General features: G+C 36.4%; 1 protein-coding gene across 6 annotated transcripts in view; it reads left to right on the forward strand.

Annotated features, from left to right (window-relative positions):
- The first annotated feature begins 2,531 nt into the window (after nucleotides 1–2,531).
- Nucleotides 2,532–25,955, forward strand: part of LOC145688465 (uncharacterized) — a 142,126-nt gene continuing 118,702 nt past the window's right edge. For 2 of the 6 annotated variants that reach the window (XM_081762727.1, XM_081762732.1), the window contains exons 1-3: nucleotides 2,532–2,777; nucleotides 12,591–12,697; nucleotides 14,673–14,802. In XM_081762727.1, the coding sequence (XP_081618853.1) occupies nucleotides 14,677–14,802 (126 nt within the window). In that variant the 5' untranslated portion in view covers nucleotides 2,532–2,777; nucleotides 12,591–12,697; nucleotides 14,673–14,676. Of the gene's footprint in view, nucleotides 2,778–4,905; nucleotides 5,043–12,590; nucleotides 12,698–14,672; nucleotides 14,803–25,955 lie in introns of all 6 variants that reach the window. The other 4 variants (XM_081762728.1, XM_081762729.1, XM_081762731.1 and 1 more) reach the window with 4 other exon arrangements.

The raw sequence follows: 25,955 nt of genomic DNA on the forward strand, positions 1-25,955 counted from the left end.
ATCCAATACTCCCAATTCAATGACGTCATAGCAGGGCCAAGGTACCTCTGACTCATTCGCACCACCGTGCATGGCCCCTGAATAAGCATAAGCAAAATTTCAATAGGTGACACAATCCCGGACCAAAACATCCCTGATTCATTCACTACGGTCCATGGGGACCCCGAATTGGATAATTAAGAGTTCGATCAAGTGCTGCGAGTACTACTATGAGACGTGGACTTAATGATCAACGTGGAGTCCGAACCACGTGAGCTCCCCCCCGGGAATCGAGCCCGGGTCTCCCACGTCAAAGGCGTGTACGCTAACCGCTTAGCCACGAAGGAGCTCAGTAAGGAATATTAATTTTGCATTGTAATATACGAGTTTAGGGGTGTACATATACAGTTTTGTGTATATACAATTAAATTTAGTAAATTCAGCCTAATTCTAGGCTTTAGGATTATTTTGTATAACCGAAATGTGGAGTGGCTTAAGTATTGCTGAGTATTGATATATTCCAAGAAAGTGAAAACTGTATTTAATAGCAGCGAACATGTTTCGGGAAGCTGCAAAAGTATTTCTTTAAATGTCGTAGCATATGCTTGTTATATTCACTGTCATTCTAAGAGTAATAACACATATAACAGCATGCGTGGAATTAAAAATATAAGTTGATCATTAATTTCCAGTTTCAATATAACTTTGCAAAACAAGCTTCATCATTCATTACTATGATTATTTTATTAATATCATCCTTTCTGTTTATTTGTTTTGCAAATTTGTTATTAAATAGGCCCGTAATCTGATCACACAATTTTCCAGACAGATATTCATGAGTAAGGAATTAAATCTCTTCTTACACCTTCGCTGTTTAAGAGTACAAAGGGCTAGTATCTACTTGCGTTGCTCTTATCAATTTACTTAATAAATATGAAACAAGATATACGGCATTTTAACTGAAAAAGACAGTATCCTAATAGTTATACATCCTTTCGTCAAACAAAGTGTTACAAGCAACCAGGAAAACTAACATTGATATCAAATATTCAGATCATGTCTTGCCCCCCCCCCCACTTTTAACGTCCAACCGCCGCCACTGCTAGGTGGGTTCTCTTCCTCCATGGCCAAAAAGTCGATGGGGAAAATGTTGCTCGTAGAGGGATAAATCCTTGTGGTCTTTTTAATTTGGCTAATCAGAGTGCTGATGTAACCCTGTATGTTCGACGATAACCATTTGGGATCAGATAAAATCCGTTCGCCATGTAATTTTATAACAAAATGACGCGCTTCTCTTTACTTTATTTCATGGTTCTTCCATTTTCACTTTCAAACGATCGGCGACAGTTGGCATCTAAAAAATACAGTTCTTTATCCCTAACTACGTAAATAATTAACTGTTCACATACGTATGAAAGATTCATCTTAATTTTTATTAATCAGTTATGTCATTTCTTTCTTCTACATTTATCTCCCAAATTTCATGCATTTGTTGCTACTTTTTTCTAAGCGATTGTGTACTAGGACAGAAAGTGGAGCAAAAAGCGCGAAAAACCGTTGCATGTTACTGCGCATGAGCAAATGCAAAGAGCTGACTGTCATTCGTGTGTCGCTGCAGATATCAATTATGTCATAAGTATTTGAAAAAGTATGCACCTAAAGTAAGTACCTCGAACATGAAAGATATATGTCCCAAGTGACGATATAAAAGCAAATGATTATCACAGTGCTAAACTGAACCAGGGATATAAATGCTACATTTGTGGTACATAGTCGCAAATATCAATTAGGTGTAACAAGCACCTAAAACTTTAGCTAGTTGAAGTACATACTTAACACATGCCATATGTACCAAGTGTCGGGTACCTAAAAAGTAGCTGAGACACCTAAATGGCACATGCCTAGCACATCTTGTGCCGTTATGGTAGATATTTAAAAGTATCCACTTTATTGAAAGATTTCTTTGAATTTTGACATTTCCATAACCCGACCCCGGAAACTAAATTAGGCTTAGTAAATGGAAACTGGTTAACCGGAAGTAGTTAAAATTGGCATTGATCGATTTGTTTTGTCAAGCTGAATCGATTGATATATAGATTTATGTTTCGTTGCCGATTATGCGCCACCCCCGGAAACTAAATTAGGCTAAGTAAACCGGAAGTGTTTAACCGGAAGTAGTTAAATTTGGTATCGATCGATTTGTTTTGTCAAGCTGAATCGATTGATATATAGATTGTATATGTTTCGTTGCTGATTATACCCCAACCCCGGAAACTAAATTAGGCTCCTTTAACCTTTACCTCTGAAAGATATAATTAAATTTTGCGTTGCTTTAAAATCGACAGTTTTTGCGAAGATTGGTACAGAATTGCAGAATTGCATAGCCACGAAAAGTGGGGATCATTCTCTACTAGTGTTCGCTAAATTCTGGCTACAGTAATGCAATGTGTCCATGTTGTTCTATCGTCTTTTCTTTGTATTTTCTTTTCTCCGGATTTTCCCCTCCCTGAAATAATTCTAAAGATTAAATGTATTTTTTTCTTCGTGAACTGGCAATAGTGCGATTGGGTTGAACAATTGAATTTGTGTAAATAAGCAGAAATTCGTGGAACAAATTTTAGATAAGAAAATTACATTATAAAGAATGGTGCTTCAATTATACCAAAGGAAATACATTTATCCAGTTACGATGTCGTCTTTCACAATGTTTATTCCAGTAAATACGGATATCGCGTAATATGAATTGTCAAGGACGCTAGCAATACATGCTTTAACTCGTATGTGGAAGCTTTTAGCAGGTTAAGTATAGTTTCCTTAAGCTATGTTATAAACTATTGTAAGGACTAATGGATTTAAACCATATAAAGTGCTCCTGGTGTAGATTTCGTTTACGGATTCATACAGAAATTCATGGAATATACACTTCTTTTTTCAGTGAATTGACTATGCTTTAAACAATTAGTTTTAGGATGTCACTTCCATTCCTCGGTAAAGATTCTCTTTAGGAGAACTAGTGAAAAGAAACACCAACAAAACTGCTAGTTAGCCACTAAAATGTGGTAATAGTTAAGAACAGCTACTTCTCATCTCCCGTGCACGAGGATACATCTTACTGTTGCACTACCTAAACCCACCCTAAGTACAAGGGCAAGAACTCAGTCTATTACCTACTTTTTAACATCCTAGATAGTCAATGAATAATTCCTGAAAGTATGGCGTTTCTCGTCCTTCCCTAAATGGGAAGTACGGCTCCTTAACTATAACCCAAAATTGTCAAATACCGAACCGTGGACCAAAACGTGGGAAACACTGGCACAAACTAAAACTCTCATAGAAATTGAAGCTCTAGAGTGTCGAAAATGAAGTTTTATTGTCTATGCTAATTTTTACACATGAAGTAACTATTTGGCTAAGTTATAATAAGAGGAAATAAATCACTTGTAAGAATTTAAGAATACAAAATATTCGTCTTCCTTCCTCCTGACGAAAAATACAATATCCACGATTTCAATCTGTGTAAATGTAATACAACTGCTATTAGTACTCATTGTTTTCTTCTATACATCCTTCCAATGGACTTGTCCCCCACCCGAGCTAAGATAAATAAAAGTTGCGATTACATGTTACTCTTGCACACTAGCCCAAATCCCGGGGGGATGAGGGGGCACATCTTTCCAATCTTGGAACTGAGGGGACTCTCCCCCCAATAATCCGATTTGAACTGCGTTTTTCGAGAGAAATGTGATTATTTGTGTCCAATTGCCACAAAGGAAAGTGGGATGAAATTCATGCCCCCAGAATAAACCTCAAATCTGCCCGCCTCCCAATGTTGAAGACACCTCTGCCCTCCTGATCCTCTACAGCATTGTTTTCCAACTTCATAAATATTTTGAACATCTCTTAAGAAAATGAAAACGGTCTTACCTTCCCGCCCCCCCTCATGTTGAAGACAAATTTGCGCCACTGCTCTTGTACAAAGAAGGCAAATAACAGTTCCAATGCAGCCCACTCCCATTTGATTTTGCCCCCGGACGAAATTTTCTGGAGGAACCCTTTTTAGTATTGTTTGTATTGTCTTGGTCTCTCAGCTAGGAACCTAATAGTTAGGTTAATAATACAGAAACAAGTATAAATATGCAAAATTATATAACAGCTTATAAAAATTATCTCCTGTTTATTTCTGTATAATATCTTGCACAATGGGGTTCAAACCTCGAGCCCCTTTGCTTACGCCATTGCGCCACTGATTACACATAAAACGAAATGATAGAACAAGTTTAGTGTGGTTGAATGTGTCATGTAACTGTGGTCCTTAACAAGTATGTCACAGGTGAAATTGTCTGTGTACTGCGTCTATTTATTTTCTGGTACGTACGTTTTATTCATACTACTTATATTGTTAAAATTTATGGAGAAACAAGTAAAGACTGTGCCTGTGTGAATAACAAAACGTGAGTGTACCGGATAATTATTACTGCACTTGCTTCAGGAAACTGCTTATTCACTCTAGCAATTCCCAATCCTTTTCGGTTAGTAACAAAAGAGACAGCGGACCAAAGATAGTGTGTCTTTTCCTATGGCCATTTACAATAGGAGTTTCATTTAGTTAAAGGGGAATAAAGAACTCAAAGTTTTTGTATTTGTTTCGAACTGAAATATACTTCTTCCTATTATTTGAAGAACCTTTTTTTCGTGTGTCTGCATCTGAAATGGAATACCAAAAATCACTAGAATGTACAGATTTTCTCAAAGTACGTACTATATCACTAGTTCAACAGTAAAATCACTAAAAGTGGCATCCCTGGTATACAAATAAACGAGAATGGCACAAAACACGTTACTAAGGATGGTATAGGTGATATGCCGGTATCTTTTCATTGTTTGCATATTTATGTTTCAAAATAACGTAATACATTACTTGCGTAGATTTCAGAAACATATGGATCCTTTAATTCTGGAACACTTCTGTGATTGCACGTCATGAATTGAGATACTTCACATCACTTTGGAGCTAAGTCCCGCTGCGATTCCTGAAAATTTGCAAAATATACTGAAAGCAGTTGGTGAGTGTAGTTACTGTACATTGTGATAAAGTAGGAAAAGGTTCTAGAAATTAATGTTTATTAATGAATTGATGATAGTGAACACGGATCTGTTTTACTAGGCAGACGTTCCGGCGGAAGGTTAGCCCATTATGGAGGGAGTGTATTAAGAAAGTGGCGAATATCTGGGCGAAGTGTTAATTAACACTGGATAGTTTTGTCCACTTACAATACCAATAACGAAGAAAATCCGAAATGCAAAAGAAACGAATTAATGAGTGTAAGAATGCGATGTCGAAAGTGTAAGAAAAATGTTAAGATATGGAAAAATAAAGAAAGTTACGTTTTCAAATGTAATGCAAGGGTTAATGGTGTGAAATTTTTTTCGAAAGTGCGGCAGCAACGGGAAAATCTTTTAAGCGTGATCGATTATGAGAGAAAAGATGCTGTATTTTGCTCCATTCTGAACACATGATGAAGTGAAGTGCTATGTGTATCTATGAGTGTACAAGCTGATCATGGAAATGTCGCGAAGCCTTACCATAAGAAGTCTCTCTACACTATTCTCGTTTATCCGTATACCCACCGTCGCTGACGCTCCTGCTCCCTACGGACGCACACATTGGCTTCCACTTGGGTCCCCTTGCTGCGCGCCTGACCTGACTCGATTCTTTAACATTAGTGCTATTTAGTGGCCACCGATCACAAGTTGGTTGGTGTTTTTAAGTTGGTTCGTGCTTTGTACTCTGACACCCTAAAGTCAATTTGTACTCAGTAATATAACATCTACCTTAATAAACTTTTTCTATGACAGTAAGAATGCATTTTTTGCTAAAATAGGATAATATTTCAAGAATGGGAACCCTCCCCCTTGAAATAGGATAGTACCGTTAGCGAAACTGAACCTAACCTCTCAACCAAATCTTATAATGCTTTCGGCAGGAGATTTGTAATTTTTGATTCATTAGGTAGTGGGGCTTAATGAAATAAATGCCTCACTTCGTATACTGTGGCTGCTGGATAAATATCATTACATTTTTTTTCTTTAAATTTTACAAATCCGTAAAGTATTTCTGCACCGTACTCCTTCCCAGAAAATTTTGTAAGTAGTGCTCTTAGTGCATAAATGCTTCATCCGAATGTTAGGCTAGGTTAGGTTCTGAACATTCAGATTTAAAAATAAAAACATTAATCACCGCATAGACCTTTAGCCAGAGCGATTGTCGTGTTTTGTTAGAATATGATATATGTATATCTGCGAACTTTCTCAACAGGTGTAGCAGATAACTTACTGATTCTCAAATATGTTCTTGATCACAAGGAACGGAGTGCCAAGGTTAAACCTGATTTACCTGCTCATTTTTGAAAATGTTTCCACGATTCCTACATAATTTAATGCGACAAGTCGATTGGTGCAGGACCTCATTTCTAGAAGTGCCCTTATCAAGGTCAAATCGAAGTCCAAATATTTAAAAAGCTCTCGGTTAAAGTTTCTAGCTTGCACCCTCCACTCTTGTTTTAAAAAACAGACTCAAAGAGGAAGGCACACTCATACACAATGAGTTTAGTTAAATATCAGGTTAGTAGGTTCATCTTGAGTAAGGTTAGAAAATAAAGTATAATAGATTGAAGCTCTCCTAACAGCATTGTTGGTATGGATATCAAACTTTATTGCGAAGAAAGGCAGACAGAGAGAGAAAATAAGAGATGGAACTTACAAAGCCCGCTCCAGTTAGTATCCTTATGCAGTTGTATTAGCAGATGTTGAAACAATTAAATCTTCATTTATACACATACCTACCTTCACTAACGCGCCTGCTCTATTCGTACGAACTCAAGGGTGGACCCTGTAGTTTCACCCGTCCCTCACGCAAATAACAAGCAATTGGCAGATATACATATATCATATTCTAACAAAACACGACAATTGCTCTGGCTAAAGGTCTATGCGGTGATTAATAATAAGCACTAGGTAAGTTAGTGAATGTTCCTCGCCATTTGTTGCAAAACATTTTCAGAATAGTTGTACCTTTCGTTTCTGCATAACGATTCCAAATGGAGCGTAAGACTTGAGTGTTCACCAACTTTGGATAGTCTCGCAATTTATGACTTAATGTCAAGATTTGGATTTGGTGATGAGACAATTTGTGAAGTTTTTTTTTTTTTTTTTTTTTTTTAACTTCTTGTCGGCGAATCTCTTTTGTTTGTTTAACATCCCACTAGAAGTCACCGAGGCTAAGGAAGACGGTAATGGTGAGATGGATGATGATTAAGAAACTGAGAGTAAACGAAAGAACCCCGAAAAAACCTACACACACAATGTTTATCTCAAATTTCAGTTGGTGTGGTGAGGGCTTGCAACGTACCTGGAACCCCAGGCGCCGGATATGAGCACTCAAACACAGAGCCACATTGGCATCAGAGACAACTCAAGATACAAAGGAAACGATCGGAATCACATTTTTAGTTCAGGTTCAAGTTTATTGTTGCATGAAATACACCGCGGAAGGTGCGCATACAGTGATCCACCGATGCGTAATGGCTATGGTAGGTTTCTTTGATCTTTAACCTAGGAAGTGTCTTTGATGTTGTCACCTCAAGAAATTGGAGCCTTCACCAATCGATTCCTCACATCAAGTTTCATAGAAATCTTTGAACATCTTTTTGAATAAAAGAATAATAGATGTTAACTCCGGTAACAAACAGTGGCGTACGCAGGGGGAGTTTCAGGATTCTAAAAACAATTGAGTAACATTATGCAAAAGTAAACATTTACCCGTTCAGGTTAAGTTTAAGAACACCACTCCATATAATTCCTGAAAAATTATAATTCTCTTATTAATTTTCTTCTTATTGTTCTTCAATATATTTGCTCTGGATATTAAAATACCCCACTTGCCATTGATAAGGTTCAAGGAACCACCAGAAATAATTACTCAAAAATTAGAATTCTTTCATGGTTTGCGTACAAATACAGCGTTCGTTCGGACATGCCATGAAAACTACAATGCTTAAAACAAATCAACCTGGGCTAGGTGGCCACTAAGATGCACCAATGTTTTGTAGCCGAGGCAGGGCATGGCGAAGCTGGTAGACCCGTTCGGAGTACGTCTGTAGGGAAAAAGGCACGTTGTCGACAATGGACATGCTCGTAAGCTAGGATAGTGTAAACACTCTGTGTTCCTCATGTTACTAGATGCCTTACCTATCAGACAGTTTTATCTTGGCGGATCGTAGGCCATGTTAAGTTAGATTAGTGGAATATGTTAGTTTAGTAGGGTAGATTATATTAATGATTGTATGTTGCGTTTACAGGTAACTTTAATCTGAGTTTTCACATTCATACAAGTTCCTATAACAGATGTAATAGTTCCTTCCTAGTAACGCTACGCTTGTAAGATAAAATACAGATTTTGTGCACTGTGCAGAAATACTAAGACGACGAAAAATAATATCTAATGCAATCCTTTTTTCATATGCACTTGCTTATTTTAACCTTCGTGTAGCGCTTGTAATGATTTTACGCTAGCAACCGTACACCTCTAAACATAAAATACAGCCTCTAAAATACAACATAAAATAAAATACTACTTACTATTTAAATCAGTCGCTTGCAGAAATTTGTTACGTAGAAAAATGTCTTTATACGCAATGTGCGTAATTATCCCTTTAAATATTTCAAAATGTGATGTTTTTAAATTTAACCTGCACCCATTTACCATATTAAGATATGTATACAAACACCTAAAATTACGTGAAATTGGGAGCTTGAACTCTATCTTGGCGAACTCTGCGTACGCCACTGATGTCAAGTTATTTTTATGTATATAGTTGGTAAACTTCCCGAAAATACTACGTATAGAAGATTTTTTTTTTTTTTTTAAATCATCATCAGGAAGGGTATAGAAATTTCCTTTGCTTTGTTCTACAAACTAACTTAAAATACACCTAAAACTGTTCTAGAAGATGTCATCCAAAGAATCACATGAAAAGTTTCTAACGAAAAGACGAATATTTTTCAACCTTAATTAATGGCCCTGAATTCGTACTGCTTTCTATTGTGGAAAAATAATTATATAACTACATAATAAAATATTCCTACTTTTTGAAGGTACATTTGTATGAAACGCAACTTCTCGTTATCTTTATTAAACATGAGCGTCTCTGCTATGCCAAAATTGAAGGGGAACCCTCCTCACTGGTTTTATGACTAGAACGCAATACTGTTGTTCTAAATGAAAATAGCCAATGAAAACTGAGGACGGCGACAAGAATATGGAATTTCGCACGTCTATGTTAAAATCTCGAGCTAATTTGGGGATGGATTGAATTAAGAGGTGCGATTTTGTATGGTTTCTCCTTCTCTCAATAATTCATAATTTCTCTGTTATGGGTGGTAGCTCACTTCTTACACATTTAGAAGTTTCATGGTCCAGCTAATCTCCTCGATACAGAAATTCTTGTTCCTCGATAGAGATTTTCATTGTAGTCTTTCTCCTCCTCATCCTTTTTCTTGCCACCATTCCATTAACCACGCTTCTCACAATACAATTTTTCTCCCAGGGTTTTCTAACCACTTTCTAATAATCTCAAATTATGTTATTATCAACCCATTATTTTCATCATTATAATTTAAAGAACTTTCATCATCCGCATCTCTGCTGTCTATACTCCGTTCACACTTAACCCTGCTCCCGCCAAGTGAACTTTGTGGTGGACAAACACCGTGTGCGTGGGTTTTCTCGGGGTTCTCCCGTTTCCTCCCACTTTCTTCATTCCACCATTTCATTCATTACTCATTATCACCGTCTCCTTTAGCCTAACCGGCATAACCGTGGGACGTAAAACTCAAAATTTCATTTAATTTCATTTTCCGTTCACACTTAGCATCTCCATTACTGTAATAATACTGTTTAATACTTAGATACTACTCAGTCATCTTTGTGTTTTCGTCCTTAAAGTTCTATAGTTCTAATGCTCTCCGTCATTCCGAACCATTATTTTCATCTCAGCTTTTCATAATAATTCGTACTCAAGGTTAATTATTTAATTCAGATTCAAGAACACCATATTATCTGCAAAGCAAATACTCTGGCACTTCTATATCCTTTCCAAAAGCCTCTTCCTCGTTCAAACCCTTCTTCAATATTCTTCTAAATAGATATTGAATTATGTCGGCTGGGTGCAGTATTTTTTAACGAACTCGATATAACTAGGTATACTAGTGAAAGAAGGAAACAGACGATTTTCAACGAACTTAAAAAGTTCGTTATTGAATTCTCTATGTCTGTGTGTCTGTCCGTCTGCCTGTTATTTGCGATTTTTTTCAATTTTGAACCTGCATTCGATAGAGCTTCAAAAACTATCAGAGAAAGTGATTAAATTTTTCGTGTCACTCTTACCGTTCCCGAGATATTGGCCAAAAAATGGCCGATTTCCAGAGATTTAAGGAGCCATATTTCGGAAACCGTAATTCATAGAGAAATCATATTGGTGTTGATCAATATCTAAAAGAATGATAAATATTCTGGTACCAAACAGTAACCAGTGGCCACTGGTTTCGCCAATAGCCAGTTGGAGAGTAGCCACCAATTAATATCGATACCAGAATGTTTATCATCCTCTTAGGTATTGACTAACACCAATATAATCTTTTTATGACTTACCGTTCCCGTGATATTAGCCAAAAATGGCCAATTTCTAGATATTGAACGATTCATAGCTCGAGAACCATAAGTTGTAGAGAGATCATATTGGTGTTCATCAATGCCAAAGAGGATGGTAAATATTTGTTTATAAGATAGTAACCGGTGGCCACCGCCCAACTGGCCACTGGTTTGGCCAGTGGCCATCAATTAATATTGGTGCGAAAATGTTTTAACATTCTATTAGGGATTGATTAACACCAATACTATATGTCTATAACTTACTGCTTCCGTGATATTTACCAGAAAATAAATTCGATTTCGGTAGATTTAAGGAGCCAAATCTCAGGAACCGTACGTCACAGAGAGATCATATTGGTGTTGATCAATACCTAAGAGGATGGTGAACATTTTGGCACCAAATAGTAACCGTGGCCACTGATTAACTGTCAACTGGCTACCGTTCTCCAAATATTGGCCAAAAAAGTTCGAACTTCTAGATATTTAAGCAGCCATATCTCGAGAACTGTAAGTGATAGAGAGATTACATTTTGCTAATTTTTGCGAGAAAGAGAAGAAGGTGTAGATAAAAAGATTTACTTTTACATCTAGGAACAATGACAGTCATCCTTCCCGCTCCATCTCTTCATCCTTTTAAAGTTCGTTCTCGCAATGCTCTTGGAGCATTCTCAACTGGTTTATTTTACACACCAAATTCTCTATAGGTGCGAATTCCAACGCAAAGACTAAAAAAATGACTGACTGAACCGAGACTCGATTGGACCACGTGGGTTGTATCCCAGACCCCTGCTGTGATTGGACAATCCTGTGTGTCCATATACCGAGCACCTTATGACAATATATACTAATGAAAGGAGGAAACAGTCGATTTTTATTTTACATACCAAATCCTCTATGGGTGCGAATTGTGACGAAGGAGTGTAAAAGTGGCTGTTCTAGGAGGCGGACTGGATGGCGTAGTGGTTAATTCATCGACACTGTATGCCGGAGATCCCGGCTTCGAGTTCCAGCCCAGTCAGTCACTTTTTCACTCTTTGCGTTAGAATTTCATCCAACCTTTCTTCCCCCTAAATCCAATGAGGAAATTCTTCAAGTACTTTATGTATTCTTCCGTAAAATAATTATAATATTGGAAACTAACTCTGGCTACATGTGATTTGAGGCTAAAAAAGTCTTAGTCACCACTTTGTATTCGATTTCTTAGTTTACGAAGTCATAACTCTGTCGAAGGATACTTACGACATATGTCTCATTTGATTACAATCTCAGAATATTCCTTTTTTTCTTCTTCTTCCGCTATATTCTCATTAATCTCAATTAAATTATCTTCCTCACTAGTCTTTTCTTCATTTCACTGACTTTTGTTTTTTGAACTTATTCCTCAGTATTGTAAACCTCTTGTCACTCTGTAGTTCGTTCTTCTTTTCAATATTTAAAGCACGTAACTAACAAACAGTATGGCCTGTGGAACCCGGAGGTTCAATGCCGCGTTCGTAAAGCTCTCCAATGACTTCTCTCCTCAGCTAACTGGATCCAGTTTCTGCAAGGTCCATCTTAATATCGTCTTCCCATCTGCATCTATGACTTTCTAATGGTCGTTTTCCGATTAGATTCCAGTTAAAACTTCGAAGGCGTTCCTACTTTCTTCCATTCTGGTTACTTGACCTCCCCATCTGAGCTTCCTAGACTTGGCGACCCTAACAATTTTTGGTAAACGGGATAAATGATGCAGTTCCTCGTTACAAAGTTTCCACCATTCCCCATTCCTGTCCTTCTTGGGTCCTAGTATAGTTTTCAAAAGTTAGTAAATGGAAAGCCTCATAGGCCTTTTGAGTAAAATATTTCAACAAATCTGACAAATATTTTGTATGTAAACTTCTTGACATGAAGTTCCGGGGTTCAGTTGACAGCCAGCGATTAGGAATTGGGGATTTAAGGCTCAGCACATCGAATCCTGTCCCCCGTTGTTGCTAATTTTCTTAACTGGAGTTCGGAATCTCTGTCTTTCAGGTAAGCCTTTGCTCTCACAGCTGGCTATAAAAACATTAATTTTGGTAGTTTTTTGCAACAGAGTTATGAAATGTGTTGTCAAAGATGTGAAACTTAACCAATGATATCTTTCTGACCGTCCCTAATGTGGCGTACAAAAGGACAGGATTTGTATTAGCCGCCGTTACGGCTGAGCCATATCTTCTGTTGCTTCTCATTGATATATAAGCTTCGCATCTTATCGGTCGTTACATTCAGGAAGAAGAAAGATTATTGTTGGTATGCAAGTTGAGAAAGGAAACAAGCATAATGAAAACACACAGATTTTAGTTGTCAGTAACACTGATAATACCAATACTCGCGGCTTTCGAACTTTGTTCTTATTTATTATATGATAAACGATTGTTGTCTAATCTTGGTCCAACTTACTGGATAATTCTTTTGTTGTTTCACGGATATTCTATGGATTAGCGCATTCAAACGATCTTGATGAGCGACCCGTGTGAGCGCTATTAGCAGGTTTAAGAAAAAAAAATAGTTCCCTTGGAAGAGAAAAATTATTGTGAATTCAGTTGACTTTTAGAGTGAAAATGTGCGACTGGGAATTATTTTACACGGGACAGGACGTTTGGGCGCAAAGCCGTTTAGGCGCCAGACGTTTGGGCTCGAGGTACATAGTAAAAATCACAATTTACGACATATAAAGTAGCTAGGCACTGAAAACTAAGCGCGAATCAAGATATATACATTTCCTACACTTCTGTTTCTATCTCACCTCATTTATCTGTATATTTTCTAAATTAAATAGTTTAATGCGTTTGTGGTACTTGTTGCTTAACCTCGTCATGGTCTGATTTTTCGCTTGTTCACTATTCTTGTACTTCTGATCTAATGATCTAATTTTTGTATTATATAAGAAAGCTAAAAAATGAAGGAATCAGACGAACTGTTAATAATGCCGGGGTGGTATCTAATTTATAGGTCCAGGCCGCTTCCTTCCTTCCCTTTCCCCGGATAGTGTGCTCCCTCAAACGTGACGGGTTAAATGGCCTTAGATGCCGAGAGCCCAGAAATCTAAAAATCCTAAATCCTAATGAGTTGAGGGAAAGATGTTAATACAAGGTGTCTGAGACATTGAGTTTAGGAACTGCAGTATGCCGTACTTGTGCTATCACTTTTTTATATTAACATTCCAATATAAAAATCAAAATTTAACACATTTTTTTTTCGTCCCATTGTAAGCATTTAATTTGCATTAAAGAAAGTGGCGAAAGGAAAAATAGAACGATTTCAAAGTGAAAAATATTGTTAAGTGTACATATATTGGTCATTTAGCCACTAGAAATGTGTTTGACATTCACACTTATTGCATAACTACAGTAGAAGGCCTGTTTAAATTTTTAATGGAATAGGCTCACTATGTATGTAATGCAGTCAATCATATCTAGTCTGGTCTACTTACCTTTGACTTGAAAAGTTATCAAATAAAAAGCACACTTAACTTTGGCTGAAACTTAAATTTACAAAATTTAATTGTTAATTCAGTTTTTAGAATTTTGAAATTCCAGTATTTCTAGTATGTAAAACAAAATCCAGTATAATTCAAGGACTTCCACTACAGTAGACACCTTGTGATATCTTGATTGGAACTTAGTACTCAGCGCCTAACATAATGACTTTTTAATTTAACTCGCGCCGAAATGGCTTCGCGCCCAAACGTCCAGTGCCCAAACGGCGGGGCCCAAACGTCCGCGCCCAAACGTCACGTACCGTATTTTACACATGTTTTAAACAAGGCTTACAAGATTCATGAAATGTACCAAATACGTTAAGAACAAATCTTGTATATTTATCTGTTGCTGTTAATAATTATCGTGCTATTAAAATCGAAAAGCATTGAGTATAATTTTTTAATCGCAGTTTGCCGTTTTGCATGTAATAAATTTTGTCTGCTTACAAAGACTTAGAAGTGACATCGTTTATCTGTCTTTTTCAGGGACATGGATGAATCATCATTAGACAACAGGTCCCTTGATAATGATGACGATCGTCCGAAATTTACTTTTCAACCATGCGCCAGTAAAGAACCAATTATTTTGTCTCAAGCTGGAGATAGGATAGTACAGGTATGTGATTTTCTTGTATTATCACAGTTTTCTTTACTTGAGGAAAAAAATTATGTACTAATAGCAATTTTGTGATACTTGTTGTAAAATCTGTACTTAACAAATGTTGGTTATCATGTAAATCTTGAACTTTCGTCTCTATGAAATGTACTTTCTGCAGTCTCATCTACATGATGCTTCACTTTATAGAGAATACTGTGAAAACTCATTAGCGATTAAAAAAAAAAAAAAAAAAAAAATGTGGAACCGAGTACTTTAATGCCGTTAGTGGTATTTGTCTTTTATTATTAATTTTCTTTTGCGTAACGCCTAACATTTCCAATCCGTCCATTCTAATTACTTTTATGAAAGTGACAGATCAAAAAGTCGCTGAAATTATAACCAGAACATTATTGGCATAGAACACAGCATATCTGGTTTCTCATGTAACTCATGATATTTTTCATAATAATAAAACGAAATGTCATTTACGAAGGAAGATCATAATCTAAGGTTACAAGGCCGTATTTTTGTGGAGTTTCTCCTGTTATAGAGGAATGAGAAATGTGCGGTAATTTTACTAAATGGAGTTAGCAATTGTGCAGTGTTTCAGCCACCCACCACCTATGGCACTAGTTGTAGGTAAACACAAATGACGACTCATTTGGAAAACTGGTCTTTCAAAGAAGTGCACTCAGTTATTCGATTTCTGTGCGCGAAACATGTAACCGCATCTGAAATCCGCAGACAGCAATCAGGAGGAAACGGCCAGGACTTCTCACCGAGGGCGTCATCTTCCTTTACGACAATGCTCACCCACATGCAATCCATCACGCTGGAAGCAGTTTTGTTGGGACATTATCGACCACTCTCCTTACAGCCCGGACCTCGCTCCAAGTGACTTTCACCTGTTCCCGCACTTGAAGGAGCACCTAGGAGCCATCACTTCACTTTAGACGAGGAGATGAAACACTCCTTGACAACGTGGCTGAACATGCAAGGACAGGATTTTTACCAAAAGGGAATCTTCAAACTCGTCCCACGATGCGACAGACACCTAAACCAATATTTAGACTATATCGAAAAATAACCTAATATATGTATTATCTGTTGGCTGATTGATTGTATGAAATAATATATACACGTTTTACTGTAGGCTTTGTAACCTTACTTTCTGATCACTCCTCGTAGTTCAGTATTATTACGACAAAGGTTCAAGAATCTACAGTACCTTGAAATTTACGAACTGCGATCAATAGTCTGAATATCGGCCGATCTCTTGTAAGTTTTCAGTATCGTAAATAGTGACTTGCAACACAGGATGAAAAGTGAAATTGCGCCATGGTACCAGAGATGTCCAAATTGGTAAGTTCGACAGAAATTAATACAAAAGAAATATTTATGTATAGTACCAGAGTAACGATGGTTGCTCTTCTAAAGATTTGCATACAAGTGAAATAAATATCATTCATTTTTTTTTTTTCTGGTAGGAATGGTGTGATACCTACCGAAATCTTTTGGCAGATAAAGATGAAGTATCCTGATGTTTGTACATTAATTTATAGGTAGAATGGAAAGTTCTGAAATCGATAAAATTTGACTCTCTTCGTCGAGACAAGCATATCGAATAGTGTCTTTAGTGGTTACACAAGTATAACGCATCGTGATGTAATCGACCGAGTGACGTGAAAACAGTAATTAGTCTTGGCCATCGTCCATTCTCGTAAGTGTTATAAGTGACAAGATAAATAACCCCGCTGGTGACTTCAGAGAATTGGTATTGGTGATGGAAGTTCGTCTACTGACAGGCTTTGGCCACAGTGGATTACTTATTGGGTCCACTCAAGTTGGCGATGTTGGAAAACCTTATCTTTTCTCCGTCAGGTGAACAGATTCCTCAGTTGATAGATCTATGTTACCCACTCACTAATGATATATCACTGAAGCGCCCTTGAATTTCGATAAACTCCGGATAACTCTCGTCAACCATAGAGGAAACTGTAGAAATGTTGTGCAGTTCTACGACATTTGTATTTCAATTAATTGTAGGAAAAAATATTAAGTAACCGTTTAGTAAGAAGCACAACTTAAAGTAACCTGATTTTGTTTATTTGAGGATTTTCCTTTGACACAGTTAAAAGAAGTACGGTATGATTTAAAATAGAACTCGATTTACAGACGGAAGTGTTTGTTATTGTTAATAATAATAATAATAATAATAATAATAATAATAATAATAATAATAATAATAATAATAATAATAAACCAAGTCCAAGGTGAAAACTCTTCTCATTTCAGAAATTGCTGTTGTAATGACATATAGACGTGTTTGATAACGAATTGAAAATGTTAAATAACATCGTAGTGTCCTTGTAAACATCCTTCATTTTAAAACACCTTCATTCTCTTATGAAAGTGTATAAAAATTTCAGATTTCTAAAACAGAAATTCGCTTTTACGCATGAAAAATCCTGATGGAGACAAGCGAAATTTTGATATACACATGGAAACAAACCAGGGGTATAGAAGCAAAACCTGCTAAACCCATTTTTCAATTTTGCCAGGAAACGAAAAAAAAAAAAAAAAAAAAAAAAGTGAATCCCTTATGTTTCAGAATTGTTGTACAATTGTTTTTCTTTAGTGGTAGATTTCACTCATCTTCATTAAGTAGTAACCACTAAACAAAAAATTGTTCAACAATTCTGAAACATAAAGGAGTCACTTTTGTTTCGTCTCCTGACAAAAGTGAAAAATGGATTTAGCAGGTTTTGCTTCTATACCCCTAAAATATTCATGGCGTTTTTAAATAAATACATTGGTGGCATTAGTAATAGCGTATGCAAATATTTGCGTTGAGCCACGGCTTGATTATATTTCAGACTTAAGAAACTTCTCATGTATACGATGCATACGAAAGAAAGAAAAAATATGATGGTTGTACTTCTACTCTTGTTTAACCTGACAGTACAACGTAATTTTGAAAGTGCAGAGACTCACTCTGTACTTCTTTGCGTGTTTCGATATTTAAATTAAGCTATTTGTGTATCAATATTAAAGTTGAAAAGTAGTTTATATTAAATTAGGTATTAATTTCGCTGATATTATAGTAATATTTCATTATATTAACGTTTAATATAACGATATTAAATACGACTGCAACTATTAATTATAAATAACTAACCTTTCTATATTAGTTGATCGTATGTAAATTAGTGAGTGCATAGGGGCCGCGGTGGCTCAGTGGTAGCCGCGGTGGCCGCGGTGGCTCTGGTGCGTGGGGTCCCTGGTTCGATCCCAGCTCTGGCCAAGTGAACTTTGCGGTGGACAAACACCGTAAGCGTGGGTTTCCTTAGGGTTCTCCCGTTTCCTCCCACTTTCTTCATTCCACAATTTCATTCATTTCTCATCATCACCGTCTCTTTTAGCCTAGCCGGCATAACCGTGAAACCTAAAACTCAAAGATTTCATGTCATTTCAATTTAGTGAGTGCATGGGCCATCACTGAAAGAAAATATCTATATAGTTATATTATAGAATGAGAAGAAACAAACAAACAAACAAAAAAAAAAAAAAAAAAAATACTGAAATTGAAAGAAATAAAACAAGCTATTCCATCTAACTATGAATCTGGAAGTTGGCAAGCACAGATTTTTTTTTCTTTCTTTACTGGAGAACCCTCGGAGTACGAAACTGTAAAAGTTGCAACCACGTCGTGCAGAAGCCACCAAGAGAGAGTGGAAATACTAGTACACTTCTCATTTGAAATAATATTGAACTAAGCATATGAAAAGAAAAAAGGGTTAATAGCACTTCAGTTGCTTCGTTGTTGATTTTTGTTTCAAAACCTATATAAAAATTGCCTTGCTAAGGTTTCAAGTACAATATCTGGCGCATTAACACCTTTGGAAACTAGTTCGAGCCTTTAGCAGAGGAAGCTTGGCTTGGTAGCGGATTTACCTTGGCCAGCGATGCAGCCTATGTTAGTATTTCCCATAATGCACTAGCGTTTAAATTTTCTGTTGTTGTTGTACCCCTTGCTGTTTTAAATGTAAACAATGTTGTAAAATTTTTGAGAGAAACCATATCATCTTGTGTCACATTCCTAAATGTCCTAGAGCTAAAACTGAAGAAAGCATATTCCAATGCAAATACTGCACCAGGAGGTTTTATACAGCGCACGGCCGAGGAACACATACTAGGATAGAACATCCTACTGAGAAAAATATAGAAAAATAGCCGAAATAAATAAAAGAAGTCTTGAGACAAATACCGGGCGCTAGCCCCAAGTGGACAGACACGGAAATCAAGTCGTTTGTCGATATTGTAAGAACTAATTGGAGGAATGATATTTTTGCTGATAATTTTCAGGACAGAGCAGTAAATCACATCAGAGATAAAAAGAAACACTTAATTCGCATTGGTCGAATTTCGAAAGAAGCTTCAGTTTCAGGAAATGGCATAAATGAAGAAAGACAAGCTAAAAGAAAATTTGATTATAAAGAAAAACTCGAAGATGATGATGAGGGGAAATATGATCTGAGCTTTAAGCGTCCCAGATTCTCAAATAAATCGATCGAGAATAATGTCCACGACGAAACAGAACTCAAATTTAACAGAGGAAGAGGGTTAAAAGGATAGTAATGTCCTCTGATGAGGAAGAAGATAATATGGAAGCCTCCTCGAGTGTCCCTGTGAGATCGATAGAAGATGAAGATTTGTTTGTTAAATTGAACGAGCAAAACGTTAATGACAAGGTTAACACCGAAGAAGGAGATGGAAAGGGAAAGACTGGTGAAAATAGTACCAACCAAGTTGAAACGACTACTTCATTGGATGCAATTGATGAAGTAATTAGGAACACACTGAGGGAAAATGGAAACAACGGATAGATAAAGAACAATGAATCAGACTGCTCAACTAAAAATGGGGAAACCATTGCGGACTCTTTATGTTCAAACCTAATATCTGACGACTCAGTTAGTTTAGATATAATCAACAACATTATTAGAAATTGTAGAAAACTCCAGTGCAAGTAATTTCGAATGATCAGGTTGACTTGACGTTTGAAACTCAACAGAGATGTGAGGATGGAGATAAAAGTGGGGACATAACTATTGTCTGGAAATTAGATGAAATTTTCACTAGTCAGAGAGAGGAAATAAAACCGATTAAGTCCACCAAACTGGAAAAGATGATTGAAGATGGAGCACTATAACACTAATTAAAGGAAGAATCGTAAACAGGGAGCTAACAAAGATAGAAATAGAGCTAATTCCGAAACAAATGAAGGCTAGAAAAGAAGAGAGATTTATTAATGAATACCTAAGAAATCTTATCTTGGTTAACACATCTAAGGAACTTGGTGTGATCGTGGATCAAGACAAAAAAAAAAAAAAAAAAAAAAAGCCCGCCAGTTGTCATCAAAAGTGCAAGGAAGGTCAATATAATGGGTTTTTAGCTGGCTCTCAGCAACGATTTTTCATGGGCTCAACTTAACGATGCACATAAAAGGTTTTGTCAATTGTTTGTTTCCGATGAAACATTTAAGGGTATTGACATGGTCCAATTGTTTAAATCCAGGAAGAAATATAGAGAATTCTTGCTCCTCCAAACCGATAGGAATGAAAACCTTTCTAACAGCAGGGTTGTTAATGATATTGAAATTCTTTCATCAAGCGATAATGTAGAAGACGGATATTGTAAATAAAGAGCCAATTGTTAGTAAAAGGAAATTAATAAACTTTTATTCATTGAGCGATTTAAAAAGCCAACCAGATTAGAAAGGGAAAAAAATATGAAGATAATTATCAAGATCAAAATACTACAGTTAAAGACAATAAAGGCAAGATGGAACCGACCAAGAATAAAGAGGAGAGGACAATGAATGACGACACTCTATGGCAGTTGTACCAGCATGTGAGTCAATATATAAATGAAAATTTAAATAATATGGAAAGCAAAATGGAAGATTTTTTTTTTCCGATTATCGAACTTACTAAAGGAAAATAGGAAAGTCAGGAAACAAACCACTGCAGGGTATGCCGTAGCTAAGAAATTTACACGAATTAATGGTAGAAACTCCATTATACGCCATAACTCAAAATACGCCATAACTGGCGGTGATCCCTTAAAGCCTAATGACAGCGATATTTTAAAATTATACAGTATTTTATGGGGCACTATTGATAATTGCTTGATAGAATTTAAAGAAGGCCAGTTGCAGGGGGGTAAAAAATCAGGAAATAACTCAATCTATATATATATATAATTGAAAATCACTATATTTGTTACTCTAAATCTCCTGAACCGCCCGACCGATCTCGATCAAGTTTGTAACATGGATGAGGTTCGAGGCTGGGCTGGTTTTAGGCTATTCACTTTGATGGTAGAACTAAGGGGAAGGGATGGGGATGGGTTATAACAAATAAATAAAACTTAATAACTCCTGAACCACTCGACCGATCTTGATCAAATTTCCAACATAGATGAGGTTTAGACCTGGGATCGTTTTTATGATTTAAATTTGACGGAGCAACGTAGGTGTGTAGAAGGAGGGGGGGGATATAAAAATCTATTTATATAAGGCTGAAAGTGACCGTTTATGTAACTTAATAACTCTTGAACTATCTGACCGATCTCAATCAAATTTTCAAGATACATGAGGTTCGGATCTGGAAACACTTTTGTAATTTCACTTTAACGGTTGATCCTAGAGGAGGGGGAGGGGAGGGGTACGTACAAATAAAAACTAATAAAACCTAATAACTTTTGAACTATCTAATCAATCTCGATCAAATTTTTAACATATATGAGGGTCGAACCTTGGGTGTTTTCTGTCGTTTCACTTTGACGAGCCAATCTAGGAAAGGGGGACGAAGGAGATATATGTAAAAAAAAAAAAAAAAAAAGAAAAAGTTAAAATTAAAATGACTGCCTTTGTGGCTTCATCACTCTTGAACCACCCGACCGATTTCAATCAAATTTTCAACATACATGAGTTTAGGGGCAGGGATTGCTTTAGGCTACTCACTTTGACGATGCAACGTAGGGTTGGGGGAGGGGAAGAGATTTAAAAATGATCAAAAATGACCGATATTAGTGTTGAATCCATAGTTTTCGGGGTCGATGAGAGAAACAGTGACACTTCTGATGCTGTTTCAATCCAAGTTCATCCCTGATGTATGAGGAGGAGGAGGATAAACGTAGGGGAGGGGGATAAACATTTTAAAATGATCGAAAATGACTAATATTAGTGTCGAATCCATAGTTTTAGGAGTAGCTGAGATTAACATGACATTCTGATGCCGTGTGCCGCAGCATGGAGGAGGAGAGGGGAGCTATATGTAATAATAATAATAATAATAATCGAAAATGGCCAATATTATGTCTAATCCATAGTTTTCGGGATCATTCAGATAAACAATGACATTTCCATTCCGGTTTAAATCCAAAATCAGCCCCACCACTTAGGGGAGGGGTAGAAAGAGATATATATAAAAATGATCGAAAATTGCCACTATCAGTGTCGAATTTATAGTTTTCTGGGTCACTTAGATAAACAGTGATACTTTCGATCCGGTTTAAATTCAAATTCAACCCCGCAACTTGGGGGAGGGGGAGGAAGAGATTTAAAAATAATCGAAAGTGACCGATATTAGTGCTGAATCCACATTTTTGGGGTGGCTGAGATAACGGTGACACTTCCGATATCATGGCCCGCAACATGGGGGAGGGGGAAATATATATATATATATAAATGATCGAAAATGACCAATATTGGTATCGAATGCATGGTTTTCGGGGTCGCCGAAATGATCAATGATCTTTCCGATGCTGCTTAAATCGATGCCATTGAAAACGAAAGCAGCATATTTCACGTGTACTAAACACTGGAGTTGGAGTTGTGCATTTATTTTTTCATTTCAACCCAGCGAAGCGGGTAATATATGCTAGTTAATTACTATAGAAGAAGTGATTGTGAAGGTAAAAAGAACTAAAACATAACTGCTGTCCTGAATTAGATGGAATTAGTAATGTGCAAAACGCCAAAGTTATTGAAATCCTAACGCCGTACTTAACGTCATTTTGAAATCGCATACGATTCCAAAAGGCTGTAAGCAGAAGAAAAACAATTCTAATCACCAAAGATAGAGATTTGACAATGGCAAGAAACTGGCGGCCAATAACAGTTCTACCTTCCATTGAATTTTCAGCTCGATAATCGACGAACATCTAAAAAGAAGTCTTGGAATATAACAAACGGCAGAAGGGCTTCACTCACCATCAAAGCACTTCTGACAATTTTCTTCTTAACCAGATAATATTCGATAGTAAGAAGAGGAGTGTTGGGGGTGGATATCTTCAAAGCATTTGATACAATTCCCTACACTGCAATTGTTAATGTATTGAGAGCTAGGGATTGTCCTGTAGAACTATATGAATTGGTAGCTAATATGTATACAGACATAAATTTTAACATAAAGGGAGAGAGTGAATTACAAATAGAAATTAAAAGAGGAATAAAACAAGGTGATCCATTGAGCCCTTTGCTGTTCAATCGGGTATTTGATGATCTAGTTGAGGAACTACAAGCAATGCAACATGCATATATCACCGAGGATGGTGTAGATATCTCCGTATTAGCCTACGCAGATGATTTGCTGATTTTGGACCAAACCGAGGATGGTCCTCAGGCCAAATTCTATGTTATAGATAAAAAAAAAAAAAAAAAAATGAGGGAAAGCTAATCTAAAACTTTACTATTCAGGAACCATTTGAATATTTAGGATGCCATTACACAATAAATGAGGGTTCGGGTAACAAATTTACAAAGAGTTGAAGATTTAATGGATTGGGTACACGTATTAAAGCTTAAGCCCCGCCAAATAATAGAGTTAATGTGTGCCTGTACAACGATACTTGTATTTTTAATATCTTTATTTATATTTATGGGTAAAATGTACTTTTAAATTATGCACAAGCTGTTCAAGAAAGAAGGAAGAAGAAGCATATGCTAAGAGAAATAGAAGTAATTTATTTTCTGTTGTTATGCGATGATATTTTGTTATGATAGTGATTCGACGATATGAGTGTAGTTGTCATAGCAATGAAAAATAAATAAGATAAACGAAGGATCGATCTCGTGAAGACTGTATGTACAATTTTTAAAGAGTGTAAACGATTAATTTGTTTCGTACTACAATAAAAGGTAATATCATGACGCAGTGTGTAAATGGATTTTAATAAATCAGTAGCCTTGTTTATGTAAATATATGAACTGTGGACTTTACGTTATATAAAATTGGTGTTTTCCGCCTCAGGATTTTAGGAGATTTGTGTGAAGTTAAGTAAACAATCTCCTAGATAATTAACTTCAGGAGTGCAGATTGATTTTAAGGCTACGTAGTGATTTTGCTAAAAACATAAAAAACGGAGTATACTTTATTAAGGAGTGGAAGAATAATTTTCAGAAATATCAAAATGAGTCTTCCTGATATTGAAAATGCAACTGAATCAAATGGTAACAGGGAGATGAACTCCCTTGACCTAGCTGACCTAGCAGATTGGACAACTGAGGCAAGATTTTGGTGAGCAGATTGGACAACTGAGGCAAGGTTTTGGTGACCAAACGAATCAACAAATGGAACAAATGAATCAGCAGATGGGACAATTAAAGCAAGATTTTGGTGAGCGAATGAATCAGCAAATGGAACAAATGAAACAACTCGACAGTAAAATAGACATTATCAGTCAACGTTTATCAGAACAGATTAATCAGGCAAATCAACGAATTGAACAAAGTGACCTTAAAATGAAACAGACTATACGTAGATTTACCGAAGTGCAAAATTCCGTTGAAGTAATAGAAACTATAGTTAATGATCACACCACCCAAATAAGTGCACATAATAACCAGATTAGAGAGTTGCAAGAAGAAGTAAATTCTATCAAAGAAAGTCTTGTTGCTGCTAATGAGAATCATATCAATGCTCATGCGAATGGTGGTAGAGTTCTCACTAACATTATACAGGCACCCCAGTATCATCATCGAAGGAACGTGAAAGAAAGTGACTCATCTGAATCTTCAATAAGGAGTGATAGTGAGGTTTGTGTAGGCCAGCGTCGGAAAACCAATCGTTCCTCGCAACGTAGAAGAAATCATCATGTGAATTCCGGACAGGAACAGAGGTAAATTTTTTCTTATTAGTGAAATCAAATCTCTTACAAAGTTTAGTGGAAGATCTGATGATATACCAGCTACTACATTTATAGAGAAATTCAAAGATGAGTGTGATCTAATGAGGGTGGATGAATCTAAATTCTTAAAAATTCTGCCACACGCTTTATTACCTCCCTGTTCAACTTGGTTTAAGACTATTAAAGTTAACCTGCGTAATTACTCATTTTAAGAGTGCGTTATTATCCAACTTTGAAAATGACTTTATGTTAGCTAATAGGGATGCATTAATTCGTAATAAGCATTATCACCCTAAACTGGATCGGAGTATTACTGACTTTGTAATAGCCTCTTATAATGAATTGAAATCAATTAATCCTTTTCAACCTGAATCTAGGATAATAGCATCCATATGTATCTTATTACCCTTTAAGCTACAACAAATGTTAATTTCGGCTCAGTGCGTCAACTTCAACCATCTCATTATAATTGTTCAAAATTTTGAAAGCCAATCTATGATGCAAAATAACAATAGAGGACAGGCTAACCCTAATCGTAGCCACGTTAATTATGCCTCTGTCCGTAATATCAATGTTCAAGAAGAGGGTATTTCAAATGTGCGAAATAATGATAATAGATTTCATTCTAATGGGAGATCAAATGAACTAAATTTTACCGGTACTATAACCGAACCTAATTACAGGAATAACAATAGAAATAGTAATCGTAATATGTTTTCATGAAACAGATTTCCTAATAGATTCACAGGTGGCACGAATTCACAATATAGAAATCGAAATACTGTGGCAGTATATAGTAAACAGGAAAATACACAGGACTGTGGAGTGCAATATAATATAACAGAATTGTCAGATTGCCGTAATTTAAACTAGATCCGACTGACGTGGACGGGGTAGAAACCACGTCAGCGTTAGATGCGCCCAAACCTTTTTCTGAAAATGAAACTAATCTTAAGATTTTAGATACTAATGATAAC

This window comes from Thermobia domestica, chromosome 6, assembly GCF_964235325.1.
Source record: "Thermobia domestica chromosome 6, izTheDome1.hap1.1, whole genome shotgun sequence".
Taxonomy (NCBI): domain Eukaryota; kingdom Metazoa; phylum Arthropoda; class Insecta; order Zygentoma; family Lepismatidae; genus Thermobia; species Thermobia domestica.